Source organism: Salvia miltiorrhiza, chromosome 4 (genome assembly GCF_028751815.1).
Source record: "Salvia miltiorrhiza cultivar Shanhuang (shh) chromosome 4, IMPLAD_Smil_shh, whole genome shotgun sequence".
NCBI lineage: Eukaryota > Viridiplantae > Streptophyta > Magnoliopsida > Lamiales > Lamiaceae > Salvia > Salvia miltiorrhiza.
Genome location: NC_080390.1, coordinates 44992409 through 45013160, shown reverse-complemented (window position 1 = coordinate 45013160; position 20752 = coordinate 44992409). Strand labels below are relative to the sequence as shown.

Here is a 20752-nt window from a genome sequence, read left to right as displayed (position 1 = left end):
GCTTATAAGCTAGATAGAGAATTTTTTGTTAGAAAGAGAAAATATTTTGTTAGAGATAGAAAATCGAAGAAAAATAAACTTCAATGATATATAATGAAAATAATATATTATAGTTGAAAAATATTTGTAAAATGATTGTTGCATATGAGATTATAAAAAAATTAAGTTGGGGTAGAGGAACTAATTTTTGGGGAGCTTATTTTTGGAGCTTATAAGTTGTTTGGGAGCTTATTTTGCCAAACACTTTGAAGGAGCTTATAAGCTCCTAAACAACTTATAAGCTGTTTTGAGGAGCTTATAAGCTCAGCCAAACACCCTCTAAACTTATTTTAAAGAACTTATAAATTCCAACGGCTTATAAAGGTGCAGTTTCTCAAGAGCTTATAAGTTGTTAAACTATATCGATATTGAGCTTATAAGATAGGAAGAGAATATCTTTGTTAAAAAGAAAATGAAAATAGATTAACTTAAGGGTATATGATGTAAATAACATACTCCCTTCGTCCCAAACGAAATGTCCTATTTCTTTTCGGCACGGAGATTAAGAAATGTGTATAAAGTAGATAAAGTGGGTTGGTGAAAATTATTTAAATATTAAGTATAGAGAGAGAGTGTATTGCCAAAAAAGGAAACGGGACATTTCGTTTGGGACAGCCCAAAAAGGAAAACAAGACATTTCGTTTGGGACGGAGGGAGTATTATAATTAGCATTAGTAAAATGATTGTTGTAGGTACGATTATGATTAAATAAATTGAGGTAGAATAACTTAATTATTTTTTGCTGAGTTAGTAAGCTCTTGGAACTTATAGGCTATTTAAGAGCTTATTTTATAAAATACTTTAGACGAACTTATAATCTTCTCAATAACTTATAAATTGTTTTAAATACCTTTTTAGGTCGTGCCAAACACTCTCTAAGTTAGATATAAAGAGTTGGAAAATTATTACCTATGAAATAGATTTGATTTGAAGCAACCTATATGTCCATTTAACCAACTCTATAATAATGCATTGTAAATCTACGAATGATATATTTTAAAGTAGAGGTGGTATTATAAAGTAGAGGTGGGTTGGCAAGGTATACTGTTTGCTTTGAGGTATAAATAAGGGATCGATAAGTTACATTTACCACCTTATACCTCGTTTGTTTTGATGTATAAAAAAATTCGGGCAGATTGTATAATTTTTCCGGCAGCACCTTATCCCTTGGGAAATGTTTAATTTTATACCTAAGAGAGGGTGGTATAATTTTATACTCCCTTTTGTTATACTTCAAACCAAACAAGATATTAAAGTATTACTATATTCCATACCCTCGGTGTGAAGAAATTTCTTACATATATTTTATCATTTTTCGATATATCATAAATTGATATACCTTAATTTTGTTATGTTGTAGTTTGTTATACCTTAATTTCGGTATAGACTATACATGAAAGTTTATAATGTATGTCGGACTTCAGCATTTTTCACTATGTATTAATTATGTAAACTATACAAAATATAAACTTAATGTTTTATTTAATATCGTTCGATTATATTTACTGCATTTATTTATTTTTCAAACTCTACTTGCTAATTATAATTTTTTTTTGTCTCACAGTGAATTAGTTATATATATAAGTTAGATGTAACTTATTTTATAAATAATTTTTTGCTATGTCTGATTAGAGTGTATAATATATTTATGCTACTATAATATTATGTTTGCTTCAAACCATGAAGCCTTTTATAAAGTAATGGACCAATATTTATTATACAACTCTTTGCATTCTAATTTTCTCATTTATGAATTTGATAACAGATTAAACTATGCCATGATTTCACCTTCCTAGTATAAATTAATATATTAAATTAACAAAATTTAATCCTCCTATGATTATGGTCAGATAATTAATTTGATACATCTAACCAAACAGTTAAACAAATAAAGCCTTATAATCTCATACTTTCAAGCAAACGAACCCTTATAGTCATAATAATATAATGAGTGATGCTAAACGGTCACATTGTGGCCACCCAAAATTTACCTAAATAGAAAATAATTTGATTTATTTAATTTATTTTTTAAAATAAAAATAAGATTTAGTTATTTTATCGTATTCTCTACATTGTAGTTATTTTTTGCAATTTTTTGCTAACTTTTTTATTTTTATTAAAAAATAATTAAAAAAATGCAAAAAAATTAAAAAATAAGTACAATGTAGAGAATATAATAAAATAACTAAATCGTATTTCTATTTAAAAAATAAATTAAATAAATCAAGATTTTTCTTATTATACTAGTTTGTGGGGCCACAATATGTGGCAACATAGATTTATTGTAATATAATCCCTCTGTCCACCAAATAACTTCCTAGTGAGGAACGATACAGATTTTAAGAAAAAATTGTTAAGTGTATTGGTAGTGGAGAAAAAGTATTATACTAATTAGTATTAAAAATTGGGAAAATGTGTTATAATTAGTATTGAGAATTGTGAAATGTTGAAAAATAAAAATAAATAAAGTATTATTAATGGTGGGGTATATCCCAAAATGGATAGGAAATTATTTGGGCGACGTCCCAAAAAGAAAAAATATGAAGTTATTTTATTTAATTTGGGGACGAAGGGAGTATAATATAACAATGTAACTCACAATTGTGTATTTATACTTTATATGCCTTCCTCGTCCCATTATGATTTGTATTTCATTTTGAACTGTCTCATTATAAGTGACTTGTTTCCATAAATGGCAAATTTAACACATAAAAAAGTGTAGGTCCTACTATTTTTAACTTTTTTACATTTTCTCTTTATTTTACGTGCAAGTAATCCGCTACTTTTAACGGGACGAATCGAGTAATTATTTATATTTATATTCTAGACTTAGAAAATAACTTAGTACATCACTCAATTATTTTTTGAGTTTAACAAATTAATATTTCATAGAATTAAATGTTGATTTTTATGATTTTACATTATAATATAGCATAAGATTAGCTAATAATAAAAAAAATACATCTCGGTATACCGGGTATTACAAATATTATGGTATATATCGCTAATATACCTTCTTCTTCTTTTTTTGAAAAAATTATACTTTTATCTTATCAACAATTTTTGATATGATAGCATATCTTACCGTATCATATCATATTGAAAATCAAGATATAATAATATTTGGGATTTTTTAATATGATAAATACAGTATACCGAATTTTATATAGAGTAAAATTTTGAAGTAGCCAAAATGAAGCATAAAACACAATTTATGGCCACACATTGAAAAAACACAAATTTTGGCCATTTTTATTGATTTGGACGTTTTTACCCTTAATGAGGCGGACCGGGTAGGATCATGCACGCGGGTCGCGTGCCGGGTCGAGGTAGGCACTTATGGCACTATTAGTGCCATAAGTGCCAAAATAAAACCAAGTAAAATAATCATTTTGGGCACTTATGGCACTAATAGTGCCATAAGTGCAGCACAAATACAGAAACAACAACATCATTTAAACCCTAAATGGAACATCTAAACCCTAAATGGATAATCTAAACCCTAAATGGAACATCTAAACCTCAAATGGATAATCTAAACCCTAAATGGAATATCTAAACCCTAGGGGGAAGTGTGCACTTATGGCACTTATGTCACTAATAGTGACATAAGTGCCATACGTACAGCACACAGATCAGATCAGATCTGTCATGGCTGAAATCGAAGGAGGCGGCCGATGGAGGAGGCGGCGCAACGATCAGATCAGATCCACCGCCGCCGCCTCATCAAACCAGATCTGCCGCCGCCGCGCGCTGGAGAGAGAGAGAGAGAGAGAGAGAGAGAGAGGGAGATGAGAAAGAGAGAAGAGAGAGCGGCAGTCGCTGGAGAGAGAGTGATGGAGGATCTCCTCCACCACCGCCGCGAGAGCTCCGACGAATTCTCCAAGCTCGGCGCCGCTGCAGCGCAGCCGCTGGAGAGAAAGGGGGAGGGAGATGAGAAAGAGAGAGGAGCCACTGGAGCAGAGAGAGGGAGATGAGAAAGAGAGAGGAGCCGCTGGAGAAAGAGAGAGTGAGATGAGAAAGAGAGAGGAGAGAGATAAGGGTAGAATAGTCATGACATACAAAAAATGGCCAAATTTTATATTTTTTCAAATGGTGGACAAAATTTGATGTTGTATGTTAAATAGGGTCATTCGGCCTATTGTTTCTTACTTTCTTTTATATATTACGTCGTCCCTATGATAAAGTTTTTGATTGGAACAAGTATAGTTGCGGATAAAATATGCTATTAAAATGGGTACTAGCAATATTCATATAGTATTTCAGTAGACTTGCGGCGTAGGATGGAGATGTAGGCGACGGAGCGTCTCATTAATTTTTTCTTTTTTAAGGGAGAGTGTTGCATTAATTAACTATGCGCATGTATATTAGCTTGATTGATTTTAGTCGCATCAAATTAGTTACAAAATTTGATTAATTTATAATGCAAGATTACAAAATGGATATCTATATGTCATGATCTTATTAAAACAAGATAAACTAATTAGGAGGTGTTTGGTGTTAGATTAAGTTAGTATTATTCCCTTTATCCCAATAATAACGTCTCAAATTTTATTTTTGGACGTCTCATTTTGAATGTTTTAACTCAAAAAAATAAAATAATTCATTTTATCTATTGTCTTTATTTCTCTCTTAGTTTATTTTATCTCTCTGTCATGCTATCTTTAATGGTGGTATTTTGCTGGGAAGTTAATGACATGGTAGAGAAAGCATTATTTTGGCAAAAATTAAATGGAGAAAAAAGGAGAGGAGAGAGGAGAGAGAACAAGTAAAATTTAAAATTAAATGGAGAAAAAAGGACAAGTAAAATTAAAAATTAAATGGAGAAAAAAGGAGAGGAGAGAGAACAAGTAAAATTACTTCCAAAGAAGCACGCATGACTAGGGCTGGTAAACCGGTGCCGATTTTTCGGTTAAAACCGTAACCGAACCGGAAAAACCGGTTATCGGTTAACCGAAAACCGGTTTTTCCCGGTTCGGTTCGGTTATCGGTTAGCACTCTCACAGTAAACCGGTTAATCGATTTAACCGGTCGGTTAACCGGTTAAATCGATTAACCGGTTTTTTTAAATTAATTAATTTATTAATTTAACATTAGTCATTAGGGTTTCCACTTCCAATTTCCAAACTGTTCAGCCACTCTCTTCATTCATGTTCTCCACGGTTTAATTCAATTCATTCCACCCGCGCGGCCCGCCTCCACGGTTCCCTTCGGCCTCCCATCCCCGCCTACCACCGGCACCGGCGCCGCTGCCTCTCCCACCGGCGCCTCCCTCCCTTTCTCCAGTCCGGCAATCCCAGCAGCAGCAGCAGCTCATCCCAACAGCAGCCTTATCATCAAATTTCACCCCTCTCGTCTGCACCCTCTCCTTATTCATCATCAACACCAGCTCCTCACCGAACTCATCATTCCCGACCTTCCCCATGAAGGCCGCCCGCCCGCCGAGCCTCACGTGGGAGATCGCCACATTCGACGGCGGGCCGCCGGGGGCCCGAGCGAACTCCGGCGGGTTCCACTGTAACATTTTCCACTGCGAGTAGATGTACGGGTGCATCTGCTCCGGCGCCACTCTCACCGTGGGCACAAACTCCTTCTGCGCGTCTCCGAAGCAGCATACCAACGGCGGATCCAGGTAAGGGAAATCGACGCCGTCGTCGTAATCGTAGAGCTCGTCGTCGACATTTTTGGTGTCTGGCGAATCTCCTGATTTCCTCAGTAGCCTTGATCTTTTCGTTGTGGAGGTGGTGGTGGACTTTTTGCGGCCGCGGCGGGGGGTGGTGGAGCTGGTGGATGGAGAATCAGTGGCGGAGGATTTGATAGGCGGTAATTTGGGGTAAATTGGGCGAAAACTTGAGAAATTGATGATGGGGTGCTGACTTAGGGCAAATGAATGAGAATGGTGGAGTAGGAGCTCAAGAGTTGCCATTTTTTTTCTCTTCAGTTTCAGGGTTTAACGGTTTTTATCCAATTACCATTTCTCTTTGTTATCGAGATAAGGGAAGGAGAGAGAAGTAGGCCTGAGTGTATCCTTTTGCAGGCCATAATATTGGGCCGAGGATGTTGTAATTGTTGCTGGAATAATCGGTTTTGACCGATTAACCGATTAACCGGTCCGGTTAACCGGACCGGTTAATCGGTTAACCGATCAAAAAACTGATTCAGTTATTGGTTATAGAAATTGCTCTTAATCGGTTCCGGTTAACCGGTAAACCAGTTCGGTTAAAACTGAACCGACCGATTTACCAGCCCTACGCATGACATTGAGCCCACTTATCACTCTTTTTTCTTTTATCAACATTTTTCATTGTTCAGTGATTTTCTTTTTTTAGGGTAGAAGCATGAACTTTATTACTAAGAAGAAGAGAGTTTACACAATCAGGAAGACAAACAGCAGAACAAGGCTGCAAACGATTTCTAAGGGCCAACTTTGCTAAACTATCAGCTATACTATTCCCTTCACGCGGCGTCCAGCTCATCTCTACGTGTTGCATCTTGTCCATCGCTTTATAAATATCGTCTATGAACTTTCCCAAGTAAGAGAGATCCTCCTCATGTTTCTCCAGTTTCCAGTAAAGGTCTTGATAGTCCATCTCAACAATAGCATCCGACACTCCTCTTTCACGATAAAAAATAAAAGCATCCAAAACTCCAATCACCTCCGCCTCCACTGCCGTGAACATCCGAGACCGGAAACCAAATCTACAACCCAATAGCTTATCTTCACCATCCTTCATGATAACACCAAAGCTTAACCCAACATTCAGCTCAACCGCAGCATCACTCCAAAGTTTCACTTGATCCCTTCTTGTACAATTCCGCTTTGTAGGGGGAGATCGAGAAGGACTTTCACAAACTCTCTTCGTCCACGTAGCTTGTTGCACCATAAGCAAACAATCTACATAAGAGAACTCTCTTCCTTGAAAAGTTAACATATTGCGTGCATACCAACTCACCCAAGCAATATTTGTAAAAGTACTATGGTGTTCCTTCTGTGGTATGCGCTGAATTTTTTCAAACTAAGAGGGGATATCCCACAACTCATCACCTTCGAAATGAGTTAGGCGGAGAGGCGAGACTTCCCATAAAAATTTTGCCCACGAGCAGTCCCTCAACGCATGGTCAGGAGTTTCCTCATCCTTACCACATCTTCGACAAATCGGGTCCACCTCAATGGATCGGCTCTTTAGCCCTTGCGTTGTGGGTAGAGTGTTCGCCATGCACTTCCACATAAACAATTTGACTTTTGGCATAACATCTAAGCCCCAAATCCATTTCCAAATAGCCTTGTAGTCCGCCGAACTTGAAGCCTCACTTTGCCGCTGAAGAGCTTCTGAGAATAAATAGTCGGACCTTACTGAATAAGAATTACATCTCCCATGAGGCCAAAACACCCTATCCGCAGTTGTATTAGTGATCCCAATACTAGTCGAGATTTTCCAAACCTCATCAGCTGGAAGATTCTGCTCCAATTTTTCCACATCTCAGAGATAATCATCTTCCCTAAAAAAATCATTAGCTCTTAAATTTTCTTGTCTTGGATCCACATGTGCTGGATGAAAACCACCCTTACCGTCAGGTAACCACGCGTCTAAACCAACCCTCACTCTCGCACCATTGCCAATCCGCCATGCAATTCCCTTAGCTAACAAATCTCTTCCCACTAGTAAGCTTGTCCACGTATAAGACGGATTATGGGCTTTACTAGTTAGTAAGATATATGTTCTTGGGAAATACCGAGCTTTCAACGATCGTGCCAATAAAGAAGAGTCATTCTGAAGTAAACGCCAAACTTGCTTAGCCAACATAGCCTGATTAAGCCTCTTCAAATCCCGAAAACCCAATCCACCATCCTCCTTAGCCATGCAGTAGAGATTTTTCCAATTTTTCTAGTGGATTATTCTTTCATCTTTCTTTTGGCCCCAAAAGAAACTCGCCGCCACACTATTTAATCTTTGGCAAATCTGATCAGGTATAGCAAAACAACCCATCAAGAACGATGGTATAGATTGTAAAACAGATTTGATAAGCACCATTTTACCAGCCCTAGAAAGGTATCTTCGTTTCCAGTCTTTTGATTTTTTTCCTAGTCCTATCCACCAGCATTTGGAAGATCTCCGTCTTTGACCTGCCCACTGAACTCGAAATCCCAAGGTAAGATCCACGAGTACCTTGGCATTGAACCCTAAGATGATTCGCTAACTCTCTCCGCACATCATCGGGCACTCATCCACTGAAATTAATACAAGACTTGTCCAGATTAACTTTTTGCCCCGACACCTCTTCATATTTAATGAGAATCTCTTTAATAGTGCCGATGTCAGTGGGGTTTGCTGGCCCAAACACAATACAATCGCCCGCAAAAAGCAAATGACTTATTCTTGGAGTCGTGTGGCAGATACGAGCTCCATGAATAAGATTTTTTGTTTTAGCCTGCTTGAGTAATCCCGAAAGCGCCTCTACACACAACAAGAAAAGAAAAGGCGAGAGAGGGTCGCCTTGTCTAAGGCCATGGCTAGGTTCAAACTCTTGACCTGGAAAACCGTTGACAAGAACACGAAAAGAGACAGTGGTGATACAACGCATAATAAGATAAATGAAAGACTCATGAAACCCAAGTTGTCTCATCATAGCCTCCAAAAAGCTTCACTCTACCCTATCATAAGCTTTTGGCATGTCAAGTTTAAAAGCAAACACCCCATGAGCCTTAGCTTTATTCATTTTCATCATATGAAAAATTTCAAAAGCTAAAAGAGCATTATCAGTTATATGTCGACCAGGAACAAAAGCGGATTGACTCTCATGGATGATAGACGGTAAAATCAACTTCAGACGATTAGTAATGATTTTAGAAATTAATTTATAGATCGCATTACATAAACTAATAGGCCTAAAGTCACTCGGAAGAGAGCATTTTTTCTTCTTTGGGATAAGCCACAAAAAGGCGGAATTCAAGGACCTAGGACATGCACCATTATTAAGAACCTAAAGAAGCAAATGAACAATGTCATTTTTAGCATACGACCAACAAGAAGAAAAGAAAATGACAGGCATGCCGTCATGCCCAAGAGCCTTAAGAGGGTGCATATGTTTGAGGGCCATCATAATTTCTTCCTGAGTAGGCGGCTCCAAGCGTTCTGTTCATCTCTCCAGTAACCACAGGCTCAATGGAGCTGAGCACATCCATCGGGTTATGAATCGAACCGGCCATGAAGAGCGTTTGAAAATTAGTATGAAACACAACATCCATCTCTTCATTTTTCTTTATAATTAACTCATTTGCATTTTGGATCTCACTAATATAATTGCGTTTTTCCCGCCCTCGGCCACTTTGTGGAAAAAACCTGTGTTCCTGTCACCCTTCGCCATCTAGTCAGCTTGGGAACGTTGTTTCCACATAACCTCTTCTTTGGCCAAAAGATCATCAAGCTCCGCTTCTAACAATCTGTACTTGCTTTTTGTGAAAGGCTCTTGAGCAGGCTTTTGAAGTTCAGCCAATTAATCTCTCAAAACAGCACAACATTTTTCAATGTGGCCAAACTCACGTTTCTCCCATAATTTCAATTCTGGTCCCATCCTTCTAATTTTCCTTTGCAAGTCTGCCACTGTTCGAGTATCCTCCCCACTTTCCCAAAGTTGCCTACAAAAATCCTTGCATTTTGCTTCTTTTAACCACATAGCCTCAAAGCAGAAAGGCCGAGCTCTATTTTGTATAACATCATTCGGCTTATCCATCATAAGAAAAATCGGGCAGTGATCACTTGATTTTCGAGCAAGATGCGCGACCTCATAATTTGGATTCATCATAATCCATTCTTTTATACCAAAAATCCAGTCCAATCTTTCCACAATATTATCATCTCCATGTTGGTTATTTGTCCACGTAAAAGAGTCCCTAGTATAACCAAGGTCGGTCATACCAGCATCCTCGCTCACACGTCAGAAAGCCTCCAATCGCATATCATTCTTTGATAGCCCCCCTTTCTTCTCGAAATGATAGAGAGTTTCATTGAAATCCCCCCACATATCCATCGCTCCGTCACCTGTGGAATAATAGAGCGGATCAAATTCCAGGTGAGATGGTGTTCCTCCGTTCGACTCCACCTATATATACCGCAAAAGTCCCAAACTGGGTGACTATTATCATCAACGGTAACATGAATGTGATTATTAGAAAAAGACTTGGCTGTAATATTTATGTCATCCGCCCACATAAGACACAACCCACCTCTACGTCCGCCTCCAGTGCAATCGCAATCCACCGCCAAAAAATTTGTAAAACCAACTTTCACTAAGATCGGTTCCCATTCATTAGTAATTAAGTAACTTGGTTTCCATGAGGAAAACCATGTCCGGGTGCTTATGTTTGGTGAGCCATATTTTTAGCACTATTTTCTACACATCACATATTACGTCTTTTTCTAAAATTAATTTTTTTTTTTTTCTCATTCTCTCTATACAATGTCTACAAAAATTAGTTCCTTTTCATTTTTAGAAATTTTCTATCACATGGTGGATCTCTTTCTCCACTTACAATAAAATTAATTATCTTTATTTCACTTATAATACATTCAATTATTTTTATTAAAACTCATATAATTTTATTTTCTCTAACTATTTTTTGTAGACGTAGAGAGTATATAAATTCAAATTCAAATCATACATTATGTTCACATGAACATATAAAAATATGACACATGACACACGCCTTCCAAGACAAAATATGCAAATGGGTATTATGATATGTACTTAATGAACATGCCAATATGTTAATATGTTCATTATTCGTCAAAGGAGACAATTAGTTTTCTTCCATTGCTATTGATTTAATGAATAGTCCAACCAAACAATCCTAAGTTTGGCCCAATTATCATCCTGATGATTAGGAATTATACAATTGGCCCAAAACGGCCAATTTAAATTAGACAATAATAGGCCCAAGAGTGTCAACTCCTTCTTGATTATGCTTCGCTGTCGCGAGGCCTGAGCATAGGTCGGTTCATCTTAAAAAGTGCATATATTATACTCCCTCCATCCCATCATTTTAGTCCCCTCTCATTTTTCACACATATTAAGAAAAATCCATTTAATTTTTATATTTTTATCTTTTATACCCTTATTTATTATTTTCACACATACTTTTCACATTTAAGTGAAGCATTAAATAAGGTTAATTTAGTATAAACAATATTTTTATATAGTATTAATTAAAAAAGTGAACTATCTTTTTGAAACATCTCAAAATAGAATAAGGGACTAAAATGGTGGCACGGAGAGAGTATGTGAACAATGCGATTAATGATATTTTAATTTTTGTTTCTCTTCAGACATTACAAGCATCTACTCCCTCCGTCCCAATATTCAAGTCTCCTATTCCTTTTTGAGCCGTCCCAATATTCAAGTCTCCTTTCCCTTTTTGGCAAAAATTAGGATAGAATTAGTTCAATTAATTAGGTATTCTCTCTCTTTCTAACTTTAATCTCACACTCTCTCTCTCTCACTCTCTTTCCCCTCTCTCTCTCTCTTCGCCTCTTCTCTCTCTCGGAAATCTCACCACCGCCGCCTCACCACCGCCGTTCCTCTTCTCTCCCGGTGACCGCAGCGACAAGGCCTCTGCCTCGCCGTCCGTTTTCCGGCGACCAGGGCTCTGCCCTCTCCTGGCGTCGACGAGGCGCCGCCGCCTCCTATCTCTCCACCGCCTCAACCCTCTGCATCCACCGCCTCAACCCTCTGATCTCCTCCGCCTCCACCGACTCCCTCTCCCAGACACATCCGCGCAGCCAGCCGCCGCCCGTTTTTCTAGCGGCGGCGCCGCCCTCTGCAAAACCCTAACCCCTAATTCGCCTCTCTCTCTTCCTTCTGCTGAATCTCTTCAACGAACGGCCTCTCCCTCCACTCACAAATCCAGCACAGAGCCTCGCGCCTCCGCCGCCTCGAGCCTCGAGCCTCGACGATTGGTTTTGTTGCAGATCTATCACTCAATTGATTTGGGGAGGGTTTCTCCACCCTTGCGACATGAGATGTAGAGGTGGGAAATCTGGGAAGATTTTGATTATTTTTGCTTCTGTGGAAGATGGGTTTAGCTGATGATGGCTTAAAGATTGAATCTTGGGGCGTTGAGAAATCAAAGGGGAGGAAGAGCGAGATCTGTGAGAGGAGAGATTAGGGGGTGGCGTCGCCGTCGGCGGGAATTAGAGAAGGTGGATCTCCTGCTGCCTCGCCGGAAGTCGAGCACAGCAGCGGCGGCGGCGGATTTCCAGATGGTGGAGGAAGTCGAGCATAGCAACAGCTTCGCCGCCGCCGGCAGAGAGATACAGAGAGAGGCGCAGAGACTTTTTTGCTTTAATTAAGAAATAAAATAACTTTAATTAAAGTACTAATTATGTGGTCCCTACTAATTTAACACCAACTTTACCTCTCTTAAATATCCGTGCCCAAAACAAAGGAGACTTCATTATTGGGACGGAGGGAGTACAATTCTAGTACTTTTTAGGCTGAGGTCCTTAGAAGCCAAGATTTATAAATGGGTACTTGACTGCCTAGCTGTCGCTGCTGGCTATGGCTATAGTGATTATGTACTGCATATTACTATATTATCCATTTTTTCACTATATAAAATATTAAAAATATATATTATTAATTTATTCTTAAAGCCTCCGATTTAGAACTGTCAATTAGAAATATTTTTACATATAAAAAACGAATATGTGACTGTCAACAGAGTCAATATATAAAAATGACCACTTTATTATAATAAAAATAAAAATTGTCCACTAACATAAAAAATTTAAAATTTAATCAATTTTTATTAAAAAATACAAATTTACCCCTATCATTAAAAACTTAAAATTAGTCATTTTTTCCCTCAAAATTAGTCAAATTGATAAACCAATTGCCCCGGAATCTTGAATGATTTGATATGGAACCACTCAAGATTTTTAAGAATTTCTGCCACAAGAAACGCAGCTCAACTCCTTTCTCCGCAATGTATATTTAGGAGAATTTCTTCTTTTCTATTTTGCTTACGATGACTTCGGTATTAATTTCTCCGATAAACTTAATCCCCTATGGGGCCAATACTTTCGGGGTCGGGGCGGGGACGGGTATGAAAAGTTAAACCCGAATCGGGTTCGGGGCGGGGGCGGGTATATAGATCCCCACCCCGAACCCGCCCCGAATAATATATATTTAGTATATTTTAAATTATTTTTTATTATTAATGAAATATATTAGTATTAATATTATATTAAAATTCAAATTTATGATATATAACATTTTTCTCATTCTTTATATAACATAATTCATCCACCCTTTTTCATCCATTTTTCAATGTGAGACATTATTTCTCTTCAACTCTCCCACATTTCTCACCACTTTTGTCCCACATTGAAAATGTAAAGAATAGATGAGGAAAGTTGGCTTTATAAATAAGATTTTCTACACAAGACTTAACTTCATTAACTTTGCTATATTTTTTCTTTATTGTATAAGGAAAAAAAAGTAAATTTTAATAAAAGTTTAAATGAATTTGAAATAAAAATTAAGTTAAAATTTTTACAAATTTTAACTTTAATTTAAATTTAAATCTTGCGGGTACTCGACGGGTATTCTTCCCCCATTGGATAATACCCGCCCCGACACCGCCCCGATTTAAACGGATATGGAGGCGGGGCCGGGGATGAATTTCTTAGGCGGGTACGGGGATGGGAAAGCAATACCCGGCCCCACCCCGCCCCGTTGCCATCCCTACCGATTTGATCACGATTGCCTCTGTTCAAGCCCTGAAAACAGATATACCAATTTTAGCAGAGCATAAATTGCTGTGATGGCAAAGGGGAGATTTATATATTTTGGGAGAAGGAGCGGAGGGGACACTTAGGCTCTCCCTGCCGGAAATGCAACCAGCAATGGGATCAAGTTTTCGATTCGACGAAATTTTGTATATTTGCACATTTAGGGCCTGTTTGATATGAGTTTATAGGTAGGATAAATTAAATTAATACAGATTAGTGTGATGTTTGATATCATGTGCAGTTAATATGGTCAACTCCTACTTAATCCTACTTCTCCATGCTATTTTGTGGGATTAACCCATACTAATAATCCGCCCACCCCCCTCGGATAAATTTAATACTGAGAAGTTGGATAAAAATTCTGCTACCCTTCCTCACGCATATCGATGCAAATGCCCAAGTAATGGTGGACACACATGATATTTTTAAAATTATGTGAGGATAGTTTTGGTATTAGATAATATAATCCAACATAATCCTATGGATATCAAACATAATATATGATTAAGTAGCCATGATATCAAACACCCATGAAATAATATAAATCCACACTAATCCACATTAATTTCTCAAGATAATTTTAATCCTAATCAATCCTAACTGCAAATCAAACGGCCCCTTAAGTGACTTTGTAAATTTGGATATTTGTGTGTTTATGTAAATTTTGCTGTCATTCTTTATGATATTGTAGATTTGTGTATTTCTGTTTTTCTCTTTTGTAAATTTTTAACATTGAAATATCAATTTCTGAAGCTATGAATATGAAGGTGAGTTTGTGTTGTTAATGTTCTTAAATTCACAACCGATTCAATGAATTCACAATTGAATCGTTAGTATTGGTTGTGAATTCGAATTTTAAAGCTTGAATTCACAACCATCATTATTTCTAGTTGTAAATCAAGATTTAAAAGTCGAATTCACAACTGAATAGCATTAATGCTTGATTTCACAACTAGAAATAATCTTAGTTGTAAATTCAAGCTTTAAACCTTAAATTCACAAAAAAAAAAATAGTGTTAGTCGTGAATTCGAGTTTTAAACCTTGAATTCACAACTAGCAATATTGTTAGTTGTGAATTTAAACTTTAAAATTTGAATTCATAACCAATACTATTTTTTTTTTTGTTAATTCAAGCTTTAAAACTTGAATTCACGATTAGAAATATTATTGGTTGTGAATTATATTTCAAAAACTCGAATTCGAATTTAATAAATCAGTGGATAAGTTTTAAAGTTTTTATGTGAATGATAAAATGATAAGTGTAATTAATTTCTAAATTTTTTTAATCTTAATGAATACTAATTTTTATTTTTATTATTTCAAAGTAATTATTTTCAAAGTTCACTCTAATCACCATTGCATTATATAACACATCATCGATACATTACTAAACCACTCCAAATAGTTTTAGTATGTGAAGCTGAAAGTAGTCAAGTAGCGATCAAAAAAATGAATAACGGACTATCCTGATAGGTGAATTTGGATATTAAGCCCACGTTTGATTGGTGTTTTCAGAGGTTGGAAATGGATTCAATTAATTGAATCAGTTACTTGTTATTTGGTTTATGTAATGAGTTAACCATTACCCTTACTTGAGGGTAACACAATCACCCAATTTGTTATCCCTCAAAATAGAGAGGAAACAAAAGAAATGAAATTCCTTACTAATGACTCATATCCATTGCTAAATCAAACATTCAATAAAAGTAATACGGAGTAGTAATTATTATTATCATTCCTCTCATTTATTTGATTTCATTTCCTTTCCATTTCTCTACTTGAACCAAACGAGCACTAAGTACCTATCCTTAGATGCATACAGACACACAATGCATTATATCTCGTCCACTCACTCTAATTACGGAACATAGTATTTATAAAATAAAATGAAAAAGAAGTACAGAAACAAAGTCGGACATACATAGCAAAACGCACAACCTCATATAACTAATTCACAGCGCCGACGTGATAAACGCCGTAGTTTTCATGTTCGGCACCGCATCGCCACCGCCTTTCAACAACCTCTCGAGCTCCTTCACGAACACTTCCATGGCATTCGCCGGCAAGCATATTGGAACCACTATTCCGTCCTCGCCCTTGATATTCTTAAAAGGAATGTAAAAGCTCGCGACGCCGGGAATCGCACCGACGCCGCCCTTAGCCGGACCGCCGTACGCCGGCTTTCCCCAGCCGAAATCCACCTGTCCGAAGCCGGCGTGCGTAACATCGGACACTAGGTAGCTCCGCACCACCGTGAAATGCGGGCGGTTCCTAATCACCATCAGATCCGCCACCGATTTCATATACTCCTCCGTTACGTCGGCTTTCGTCTTCCTCACGAGTTCCAGCGCGTAATGCAGCGGATTCTTCGACAAGGCGCCGGCTGTGGCTATCGCGACGGGGAAAGCGAAAGCGTTGCCGTAGTAGCCGGTGGGGAGCGGCGGATTGAATCGCGTCCGAGAATTCACGATGCACAGGATTCTGACCTCCTCGTCGGGTTCCGGCGAGATGGCGATGGTGCGGCAGCGCCAAAGGCAGGCCGTGAGGAGCTCGAAGGTGGAGCTGCCGCGCAGGTGCGGAGGCAGGAGGCTGCGGAGGGCGGATAACTCGGCGGCGCCGAAGAAGAAGGAGCGATGCACCATGTCGTCCAGGGGGATTAAGGTTCCTTTGGTGTCCGGAACGTCGTCGTATTCGTGGTGCGTGCACGTCACGCTCGGCGGGTTGCGCGCGTTGAGGAGGTGTCTGTCCCAAACGGGTGGGATGGAAGGGGCTTCAGCGCCGCGTGCGAGTTCGCCCACCGCCGACATAAATTGGACTAGTCCGGCCGCGTCGCACATCGTGTGATTCAGCCGGAGAGCAAAGATGAAGCCTCCGCATTTCAGACGCGTCACCTTCAAAAAATAATTCAGATTTTCAGTATCTACGGATAAAACAATCTAAACTAATAATGGCGTTTATTACATTTTACATTAATCTTTCAGTCGCAATCTTGGGAAAACGAAAGTGAGGGCGCATTTTTATTTTTGTGGAAGTAATGATTTTCCATATTGAACAAAATTCACTGTCAATACTCAAATTATAGAACCTCACTTATTGTGGTACCCACAGACATTTTCTATCATACTTCTGCCGGCCATCTCATATTATCATGCCCTCAAAAAAGGATTCTTTCCCAAATCAAATAAAATTCCACAAGAATTAAGACAAACTTTTTTTTTTTTTGATGAAATAATTAAGACAAACTTAGTTAGCATAAATAAGCAGTGGATTCTAAAGTAAGTATTAAATAGTTCAAACTTAGTTTTACGTCGAGGCTTGCAATATTAAATACTCCCAAGTGGTGTGTATACTAAAACAGTAAAACCCTAGAGAGTGGCCCTACTCTGATATATACTTGTGACCTATTTGATCATCAAACGATCACAAAATTAGGATCTAATTAATGAACCAACAACGTTAAAGCGTCGGTGTCAGACCAAAATTGCTTAGACACTCTTTTCGCTGAGTATTTTATTAAAAACAATTAATTCTACTACTTTTTGTGAATCTTGTTTTTTATACAATAAATTCCAGTTACTTTTATTGATTACCTAAAATTTTCATCAAACAGAAGAAAATAACGAAGTGAATAACGATAGGCCGAATTATCCACAAGCGGTAATTCAAAAGGAAATCTAGTACCCCTTCGTCCACAATTTAAAGCCCTATTTACTCTTAGGGTGCGTTTACTTTGGTAGTAAAATTTTCATTTCAAAAGGATGGATAAGAAAATGTGTGATAATATTATCTTTTTCTCCTTTTTTTTATCATGTGTTTACTTTGTTAGAAATAGATGGATAAAAAATTGAAATGTTGGAAAATATTTTCACACCCTCCCAATAGGATAATATTATCCAATATTTGTGAGAAAATGAGTGAAAAGGGGCTGCCCGAATAAATTTTTCAGCCTAACCGAAGAAAATTATCCATCATAGGAAAAATGATGGAAAATATACTTTTTCTAACATTTTCTATCAAAGTAAACACACCCTTAATTTTTTGTCCACAAATTAAAGTCATATTCTGTTTTTTGTACTTTTTTTACTCTTCTTCTTTTTTTATATTTACTACCATTTGTCACTAATGGACCCACCTTAAAACACCTCTATCATTTTTATATTCTATATTTACAACACTTTATCACTAGTGGACCCATTCACTACACATTTATCACTTTAATCAATTATCTTTTTCACTTTAGTCAACTATCCTTATATTTCATCCACATCACCTTTTTCAACTTTCTTAGTCTCTGTACCCACACCAAAGTGGGGCATTAAATCGTGGACGGAGGGACTAAAACATAAAGAAAGTTTTGTACAAGAAACGAGAAGCTTTAGTCAGAAATCCTCTAATCACTATTCCAAGTTATATCTTAGAAAAGATCACTCCTATCATATAGCTAGATTTCGATTTCTGAAAAATCGTTCTCCAATTAAAATAAATTCTTTTTATTATTATTATTACAATATTAATCTCATACTTGAATAATTTTCTTGACAAAAACATTGAGTAGACGTCTCCTGGTTACAACCCTCAGCTACTTTATAAAACGCAAAATAGAAAAAGAGATTTTAAGAGCAGTAATTAAATTATACGGTAGAATTAAGTCGTTAATAGTTTTTTCATGCAAAAAAATTAATTATTGAGACACATGCGTATTTTGCAGAAGTATTGTGATACGTACCTGAATCAACAATAGGGGAGAATTGAGCACTTGGGTGGTTCCAGGGACATCGTAAAGCAGGTCTTCGAGGCATGGGAATGGCGGCTGAAGTGAATCTCCGAACTGCTTCAGCGTTACATCGGCGTCAGCCTCGATGAACATCACGCCCTCTCCGGTGCACTCCACCACCAGCTTCCGCCCGGCGCCTTCCCTCAGCCGCCCCGCGAAAGGGTAGTAGAAAACCAAGGCTTTCGCAATGGCGTCACGGATCACCTTCACTGGTTCTTTCCCTTCTGGGAAGGGGTTTCTCCGGTAGAACTGAATCACCGGGATCTGGAAACGGAGGCCCTCTTGATCGTCGATGTCGGAGAGGAGCTTGAACTCATGTGGTGTTGCCTTTGCCGGAGCGATCAACTCTGGCCTTTTCCTCGCCACTTTGAAGGTTAAAGCATTGGTTGACTCCATCTCTCTACGTACGTATTGCTTGATTTACAAAGGTAAGAGAGAGAGAGAGAGAGTGTGTGCGCGTAGGATGTGAGGTCGGATGGGTATAATATTTGAGTATTTATAGAAAATTAGATATCTGGAATATTTAGGAACTAGCTCAAGATTTTTTTTATTATTTTTTTGGTAGGTATCAGACAATAAATGTTCGTCGTATGTAGTTAGCAAGTTCATTGAAATTCGTGTTTTTTTTTTTTTTTTTTTCGGGTAAAGTATCAATTTGGCCCCTAACGTACGTAGAGGCTCCTGTAGCTATTAACACCCATGAGTGTATTAACTAAACCCCTAAAGTCTATAATTTTCGTCAACTTGGCTCCTCACCCTAACAGAGCGTTAACTCCGTCCGTTTTATAATTTTTTTTTATTTTGTGGGGCCCACCATTAATATTTGCGTGGGTTAGTTAGAGGCATTGTATACGAATCGTCTCCCTCATCACTTGCTGCAAAATCCGAAGGGAAGAAGAAAAAGAAGGTTTCAGAGGGATTTTAGGGTACGAAGACAAATAGAATCTCCTCCTTAGCTACTTTCACCGATCGTATATTGACGAAGGTAAGTGTTAAGCCTTAATTTGAGGACAAAATTGAATTTTTCGCAGCATGCAAATTTTGTAAAAAATCGAACTGAAGTTTCGTTTTTGATTTTTTTTTTCCTTTAGTATTATGTGTAGGAATCGATGACTGTGTAATACTTTGTGTTTTGTTCTTGTATTTGTTGCAGCATGTCGTCGCCTGTTACTTTTGTTTTTAATTTTTTTTATTCATGGACGAAAGATTCTGAATCGGGAAAATTGGTTTTTGATGGGTTTAATTATGAGGAAATCAATGATAACATAGACAAAATGACTTATGAGCGCATACTTGATGAATTCGCTAAGTGTTATGACAGTAAACCTAACAAAGTATACGCTCTAGATGAAGATTATGACATTGAGACTGGCTTAGTGCTACTTAGGAACTCAGCGCATTGTCTTAAGGTGTTTGATTAATTTGAATGACTAGGAGCAGAAGAAATAATGTTGTTTGCTGCTGACCATAATGATGATCCCATGCCCCCTCCTACGCTTTTACCTTTGTTTGATGAAGAAGATGCTAATGCTAATGATGAATTAGAGAATACACATGGGGTTGATGAGATTGAGATAGATAGCGAGGGGATTCACTCTGTTACAGATGAAGTAGAGACAAAAGAGGCAAGGGTAGAAGGGCAAGATAGAGGTGATGAAGGTAGGGATACTGGTATACTAGCTGACTTAGGGAGAAGTGAAGATGAGGGTGATCACAGTGATCACACAACTAATGACTCTAGCACGTATACTGATAACCAGTCAGATACTGATGATGAGGTTGTGATGCATGATCATGTGGTTGACAGTGCTGCTGAGGGAGAGCAAGGATACTTTGCTCTAGGTATGATCTTTGCAAGGGTAAAAGATTGTAGGGAGTCTATTAACAACTATGTTGTCAGATTTGGTTACAAGATCAAGTTTGTGAAAAATGAACCTCAAAGAATCAGGGTGATTTGCATTGGTGAAATCAATTGTCCGTTTGTAATGCTTGCCTCAAAGGATGGGGAGTCAGAGGGCTTGGTGATTAAGACCTTAACTCTTAAACATACATGTTGTAGGCAGATAGAGGTGCCTAGTACTTCTCAAAAATATTTGGCCAACTATTTCAAGGAAGCTTTGTATAGAAATCCTATGTTTTCAAGCAAAG

The 20752-nt window shown here is 37.7% G+C and overlaps 2 protein-coding genes across 2 annotated transcripts; both read right to left on the bottom strand.

Moving 5' to 3' along the window:
• Window positions 1–5203: 5203 nt before the first annotated feature.
• LOC131023497 (fructokinase-like 1, chloroplastic) lies at window positions 5204–5965 on the bottom strand. The gene has a single exon (XM_057953040.1). It carries the CDS (start codon window positions 5963–5965, stop codon window positions 5204–5206), a length of 762 nt encoding a protein of 253 aa, XP_057809023.1.
• A 9723-nt stretch (window positions 5966–15688) lies between these two features.
• LOC131021966 (benzyl alcohol O-benzoyltransferase-like) lies at window positions 15689–19157 on the bottom strand. The gene is made up of 2 exons (XM_057951299.1): window positions 18557–19157; window positions 15689–16721 (listed from the first exon to the last, which is right to left on the bottom strand). Exons 1-2 carry the CDS (start codon window positions 18998–19000, stop codon window positions 15783–15785), a joined length of 1383 nt encoding a protein of 460 aa, XP_057807282.1. The 5' UTR covers window positions 19001–19157; the 3' UTR covers window positions 15689–15782.
• Window positions 19158–20752: the final 1595 nt, after the last annotated feature.

Coding starts and splice junctions, on each gene's coding strand:
- LOC131023497 (XM_057953040.1), bottom strand. CDS start 5,965: ATGGCAACTCTTGAGCTCCTACTCCACCATTCTCATTCATTTGCCCTA.
- LOC131021966 (XM_057951299.1), bottom strand. CDS start 19,000: ATGGAGTCAACCAATGCTTTAACCTTCAAAGTGGCGAGGAAAAGGCCA. Junction 16,722..18,556: donor CTCCCCTATTGTTGATTCAG/GTACGTATCACA, acceptor TATTTTTTGAAG/GTGACGCGTCTGAAATGCGG.